Below are 7,201 nucleotides of genomic sequence, written 5' to 3'. Positions count from 1 at the left end.
TTATCAAATAAATGCAGCCTTGGTGAGCAGAAAATACTACTTTTAAAAACATTAAAAAATCTTACTGACCCCAAACTTACACACACATACACTTACCTAAAGGATCATTAGCAACACCTGTTCAATTTCTCATTAATGCAATTATCTAATCAACCAATCACATGGCAGTTGCTTCAATGCATTTAGGGGTGTGGTCCTGGTCAAGACAATCTCCTGAACTCCAAACTGAATGTCAGAATGGGAAAGAAAGGTGATTTAAGCAATTTTGAGCGTGGCATGGTTGATGGTGCCAGACGGGCCGGTCTGAGTATTTCACAATCTGCTCAGTTACTGGGACTTTCACGCACAACCATTTCTAGGGTTTACAAAGAATGGTGTGAAAAGGGAAAAACATCCAGTATGCGGCAGTCCTGTGGGCGAAAATGGCTTGTTGATGCTAGAGGTCAGAGGAGAATGGGCCGACTGATTCAAGCTGATAGAAGAGCAACTTTGACTGAAATAACCACTCGTTACAACCGAGGAAGGCAGAAAAACACTTGTGAAGCCACAACACGCACAACCTTGAGGCGGATGGGCTACAACAGCAGAAGACCCGACCGGGTACCACTCATCTCCACTACAAATAGGAAAAAGAGGCTACAATTTGCAAGATCTCACCAAAATTGGACAGTTGAAGACTGGAAAAATGTTGCCTGGTCTGATGAGTCTCGATTTCTGTTGAGACATTCAGATGGTAGAGTCAGAATTTGGCGTAAACAGAATGAGAACATGGATCCATCATGCCTTGTTACCACTGTGTAGGCTGGTGGTGGTGGTGTAATGGTGTGGGGGATGTTTTCTTGGCACACTTTAGGCCCCTTAGTGCCAATTGGGCATCGTTTAAATGCCACGGCCTACCTGAGCATTGTTTCTGACCATGTCCATCCCTTTATGGCCACCATGTACCCATCCTCTGATGGCTACTTCCAGCAGGATAATGCACCATGTCACAAAGCTCGAAATCTTTTCAAATTGGTTTCTTGAACATGACAATGAGTTCACTGTACTAAAATGGCCCCCACAGTCACCAGATCTCAACCCAATAGAGCATCTTTGGGATGTGGTGGAACGGGAGCTTCGTGCCCTGGATGTGCATCCCACAAATCTCCATCAACTGCAAGATGCTATCCTATCAATATGGGCCAACATTTCTAAAGAATGCTTTCAGCACCTTGTTGAATCAATGCCACGTAGAATTAAGGCAGTTCTGAAGGCGAAAGGGGGTCAAACACAGTATTAGTAGGTGTTCCTAATAATCCTTTAGGTGAGTGTATATAGATTTATTGTATAGTTGCCTTTAATCACTATAATATATTGTTTATATAAAGTAAACCCTTATACAATAATAGTAAAAGCATGTAAAGTTATTGGAGATGTGTTTGTAATTACTGTCAAGTATTGGTTATATAAGGTAAACCCCCATATATGAATGTTAAACGTATGTAGATAAGTAATTATAAGTTGCTTATAATTACCATAATAAAAATGTTTTTATAAGGTAAAGCCACATACATTAAGGGTGAAAATATGTAGAAATATTGGAGAGTTGTTTGTAATTACTACAAATAATGTTTGTATAAGGTAATCCCTGTACTTAAATGGTTAAAGTATGTAGAAATATTGGAGAGTTGCCTGTAATTATTGTCAAATAATGTTTATGTAAAGTAAACCCCCTTATTTAAATGGTAGAAATATTGGAGAGTTGCCTGTAATTATTGTCAAATAATGTTTATGTAAAGTAAACCCCCTTATTTAAATGGTAGAAATATTGGAGAGTTGCTTGTAATTACTGTCAAATAATGTTTTTATAAAGCAATAACTGTTAAAAATATGTTTCTGAAACTCAATATCACAAGATCTTGTTTTTTGTACAGGATAAAACCAATATTTAAAAGGGTTTACTGTAAATAGATTGAATAATGACATAAAAGTTTAAATCGATCAGTATACTGGTATTGGGCTTTAAATTAGGGTATCTGAAGGTAATTATACAACATTTTCTGTGTGCTTTACATAGAAAAGTCTTTACTTTGACAAGGAGTTCTTGTAGATGGACTGGATTATCTTAAAAATATACCAAATAATACTGTATTAAAACAGAAGTCTTTGTTTTAATTATGTAATTTTAAGGTATTTCTGCAGTATTTTTAAGTTTTTATACAGATTTATGCATTCGTTTAACATTCAACAAAGATTTTGTTGAGATTTTTCAAAAAACAATTTTTTCCGTAAAATAATTGAAGGTTTTTTTTTACTGTAATTTGACGGTAAGTGGTTGGCAACTTTGCTGCCAGACTTTTTACCGTTATTTTACTATTTCTTTTTTACAGTGTGGGGTTAGGGTTAGCTGTTTACCAAGGGAAAATATTGTTTTTGTCTTCAGATTAGACCAATCTACTGATTTAAAGTTAGGACCAGTCTTGCCATTGAATTGTGTCCTCAGCTAAATGCAATAATGTAAATTAATTAATCGAACTTCATGAACTTTTACACATAAGCATCTTTTATAAGCGTATTAAAGTCGGCATGAAAGGGAAGTTGTCCTGGTCTTTACTCTCCTATTGTGTCGTATATCCAAGTGATACACTTCTTTAACAAGAAGAAATGTGGGCGGGGCTTGATTTTGTCCATGGGGAATTGATTGGATGGCTGTGGTTTGCTATTGGCTGATCTCATGTGAGTGACAGGTTGCCCCGCCCTCGTCATCAGAGAAGAGAAGCTGCAAGAGGAAGTTATTATCATTCAAGATTACCAGGAACAGGAATTTAACAAAATAATGATGTGCACTGTTAAATCATTCAGCTTTTACTTTCATTTTGTGTTTGTTTATTTTATGATTATTAAAGTGTAAATCGATTGCTGGTTCCCGCCTCCTAATCTGAATTACTAACGTTGTTACACTGGAATAATAACGACTGCTGTGTTTGAGTATATTTTGACGGGACGGCTGCCTCTCCCTTGTAATCAGCGCCACCCCGTCCCTTACCTTCGCCAGGTTCCCCACTGGAGTGTGTGTGATTGGAGAGGTGCTGCAGAGGAGAATAGGCGGCGCTGTTAAATACTGAGGACCGGTCTCTTCCCCGTGCACGCTGGTGTCTTCGTGGGTCCAGGAGGGGAGCGTGGAGGGATTCCTGCCACTGCCGACGAGGACACCAGATCCCCCTTTTGTTTTAACACTTTATTTGCCCCTTTTTGGACATTTTATGTTCCTTTATGTTAATAAAATGCCTCTCTGAGGCCTGACACCACTCCCACTGTGTCTGTTCTTAGCTCCTCCCGTCACAATATATATATATACATATTCTGTGTGTGTATGGTGCAATGTTGTGAAAAATACAATTATTTAAAACAGGCATCTTGTCTCATACGATGCATGTTAATCCAGAATTACAGACATAAATAAATGAAGAGTTCATAAGGCTGATGTGACACACCATTACTGTACTTTAAAAACAAACTGAAATCCACTGCAAATAAATATGCTCATAACAACATGTTTCTGTGCACACATCAGCAGCATGTTTTCATGTAAATACAACGCATACCTCACAACCAACAAGCTTAAGCATAAAACAGCTGCAAAAAGAGTCTAATAGCTGTAATATAAAAACAGTACATATTGTTTACGTACACAGAACACACAGACCTGCATTATTACAGTAGTTCAGTGCTTCTGATCAATGAAATACTCCAATAACAGCAACTCAACGGCTGACGGTGAACACAGGATCATCCGTAGAGTCTGTGTTTTTCAAGCAGCACGACGGGACTTTGTGAAGCTTGTCCCGCGACAGATACAGAACCGGCTGGATGCTGCTACTGATATCCATGAAGCCAAAGGCGATGTAGTGGATGTAACAGCGGAAGACCTCCGGAGAGAAATACTCTTGAAACGGAAAGAGAGCCACCGGCGGGAAGTAGTTAAACACAATGATGGCCAAGATGATGATGACCATTTTAAAGGCCTTTTTCTTGACGGGATGAGTCTCGTCTCGGCCTGGAGCAGATTGTCTCAGGGCCCAGAGAATAGAGATGTTACAGAACAGCATGAATGCAAACGCTGCCAGAATCATGACGGTGAAGACTTTCTCAAAGTTAGGGATGTTTCCTACACACTTTGCTGCGGCGTAGGCTAAAGTGACGAACCACACAACGCCGGCGCACACCGAGCGATGCCGCTGGTCTTTGAGTTTGGTGAAGGTGATGGGATGGCAGACGGCCATGTATCGGTCCAGACAGATGCAGGACAAGAAGAGCGGCGACGAGTCTTTCACGCCGTAGAAGAAGCGCAGGACGTACCAGATGCTGCCGCTGTTCAGATACACGATGTTGGCCAGTTCTAGCGGAGGAGTGAGGCAGAAGAAAGTGTCCAGCACGGCCAGATGGACGATGAAGATGTCTGAGGTGGACGAGTCTCCCTTATTCTTACGGATGAGCCACAGAACCATGATGTTGGCCGGGATGCCCAGGAACATGTTGATGAACTGCAGCACCAGATAGAAGATGATGACAGTGGGCATGTGTGCGCAGCTGCCGTAGACGGTCTGCTCGACCGGAGAGGCGTTCAGCGGCCGGTGACTGATGAGCAGAGAGGAGTTGATGTATCTGAACAACTCTGTGATTGCCATCGTTCTCTCTTTGTGCTCGGACCAACCCTTGAAACACAAACAGTGATCAATCAAACTCTTACTTTGTGCTTTTCTTCACATTCAAATGGCACTGAAACAGCTTTGACTTTATGTCTCGATAATAACATTCAAGAGTTAATTTCACCGTTTGGGCTCATGAAACTCTCACACTTGAAGACACAATAACTGAAGCGCACAAATACGTGTTGGATTAAAGTATTTCCCTACAGATTGACATCACATGTGACGATCTCTCATAATGCAACAAAATGCTTTCTGTTAAAGGATAATCACTTTTGATAATCATTTTATAAATGGATATTCCTTAATCAAACCTTAAAGTCTTGACTAGGAAAAACATAATTATTACAGTTCATTTAACAAACTACATCTACAAAGGGGCATGTTGTCACATTATATTGTGTTGTCACCGTAGGAATCTGCTTTGTGTGAAATATGAAAAAATATTTAAAACAAATTCTTTTATACAATGACTTTTTCAAAATAATAGAACAGTACAATAATTGTGTTGCACAAAATACAAACATAGAAGATAAACAAGCAGCCTTATGACAACTATGTGACAGAATATGTGTAGAGTTTGTGATGTAAACTAGATTAAACTAGATTTGTCAAGTCATGTTCATAGCACTTTATACAATATAGCTTCACAGTAATAAAGAGTAGTTCAGTTCAAATATCATTATTTCAATTTCAACTGTAAAGCAGCTCTACAAAAGATAGTTTCATTAATTTGATACACTGATAAAAATTCATAGTTAAGTCAAAACATTAAGTTGAATTATTCAGTGACCTTAGTTGTTTGTTTCAATACAGCTTAACCAATAAGTGTCACTGAATATGAATCGTCTTAAACCACCATTTGTTACATTTATGAAGTTCCAGTCAGTAGAGAAACCTTTCAGTGTCATGATAAGCATCATCTCTTACCTGTCTGAAGTTCCGGTGGTCTTCAGCGCAGTGTGAAGTTCGTCGTGAGACTGACAGCTCATTTTAAGCTGAAGACACTGACGACAACTTCACTCCCATGATTCAACACCACCGGGAGCTTCAGGAGCCAATCGAAGACAAGCGTTCCCGAGAATAAACCAATATGGAAATGTGTCCCCTCTTACAGAAGAACTATTTGCATATTGCTGAGTTTATGGACCAGATAACATGCTAACATATTAACATATTTACAGGGTTTATGTTTACGGATGGTGGGATTGGCTCAGAAGACGTTTAGAAGCAAGTCTTCATCATTAACACTGATTGGCAATGATGCAACTCGCCATTGGCTCCTGACGGAAATTTGGTTGTAAACAACTGATGCAACCGTACATTAGTATTCTTCTGAAATTCACTGTAACAAAGTGTAATTTATTACATGAAGATGACATGGAGGTTCATCTGGATGGAAGAATAAGACAACGAGGCGGCTATGTGATTGTCAAATAGTGGCCTTATTTTTTACCTTTGTGTGACAGAATCATTTTCAGAGTCAAAACAGAAGCACTTTTGTCATCTTAAGCTCCTTCAACAGCATGAAGCCTCGTCTGAATAAACACACGAACCCTTAAAGCACTTTCATCATCCTAGTTTGCACAGCCTCATATTAAAGACACGATCGACACAGTCTTGCAGATCGTCACAATATTCATCCATATATGACAGAAATCTCTGCTCTGCTTATTGGATTTTTGATTGTAACATAATTCAGATACAATGACAGAGATGAGATAAAATGTAAGAGGTCAAAGATGAAAGATTAAGGTAAAAACAATAATAACAGCAAATATTAGATAACAGAGATAGTACTAATAGCGATATTGAGAAACTGTCCACTACAGTAAGTGCTTGTTGTTAAGCTATTTGGTAACACTTTATTTTGATAGTCCATCTGTTGAGACTCTACTAGTTATTAGTGGCCATTCAGTAGCATGCCAACAGTGCATCAGTTGACATTCAACAACACACTTATCATCAACAACATCTTATTGGAGTGAAAAACAGTTGACATCAGTAGAAAGTCTACAACCTATCAACAAATTAAATACAGTTTTCCATTAATTACATGCAACATATTTACCATTTAATGGGGAAAGTTTTGCATACCTGAATTAAGTAGAACAAACTCTATAGGCAGCACATCAGAGAAAGAAAGCACTTTTATTAAATCAAATATAAATACTACAAATAATACAACCTATTCTTTCCTCGGGTATCAACAGCAAATCTGAACCATCTGGTTATGTGACAAACATTATATTGAGCATTTCAAAATGAGAAAACTCTCTCAATACTTGGAAAAAAATGCTGCACTGCCCTAGTCCAAGATCACACCACAAAAAACTAAGAAACCAACAAACTCGTATCTACTTAACAACAACCTACTTTAACAATATTTCAAATGGTAGGACAAGATTCAAAATTATAAACAACACCAAGGCAAAAAAATAAAAACAAATGAATAAATACATTGCCTTTCGTAACAATGAGGGGTGGGCGGGGTGTATGCTAGTCGAAGGTAC

General features: G+C 38.6%; 1 protein-coding gene across 1 annotated transcript; it reads right to left on the bottom strand.

Annotated features, from left to right (window-relative positions):
* Window positions 1–3,743: 3,743 nt before the first annotated feature.
* On the bottom strand, window positions 3,744–4,667 carry hcar2 (hydroxycarboxylic acid receptor 2-). Its single transcript, XM_077237515.1, has one exon. It carries the CDS (start codon window positions 4,665–4,667, stop codon window positions 3,744–3,746), a length of 924 nt encoding a protein of 307 aa, XP_077093630.1.
* Between the last annotated feature and the right edge of the window lie 2,534 nt (window positions 4,668–7,201).

The sequence above is a fragment of the Siphateles boraxobius genome, unplaced genomic scaffold (assembly GCF_051911475.1).
Source record: "Siphateles boraxobius isolate OS27281-9 unplaced genomic scaffold, OSU_SipBor_1 202, whole genome shotgun sequence".
NCBI lineage: Eukaryota > Metazoa > Chordata > Actinopteri > Cypriniformes > Leuciscidae > Siphateles > Siphateles boraxobius.
Note: the sequence above shows the minus strand (reverse complement) of the source record. Positions and strands in the feature narration are given on the sequence as shown.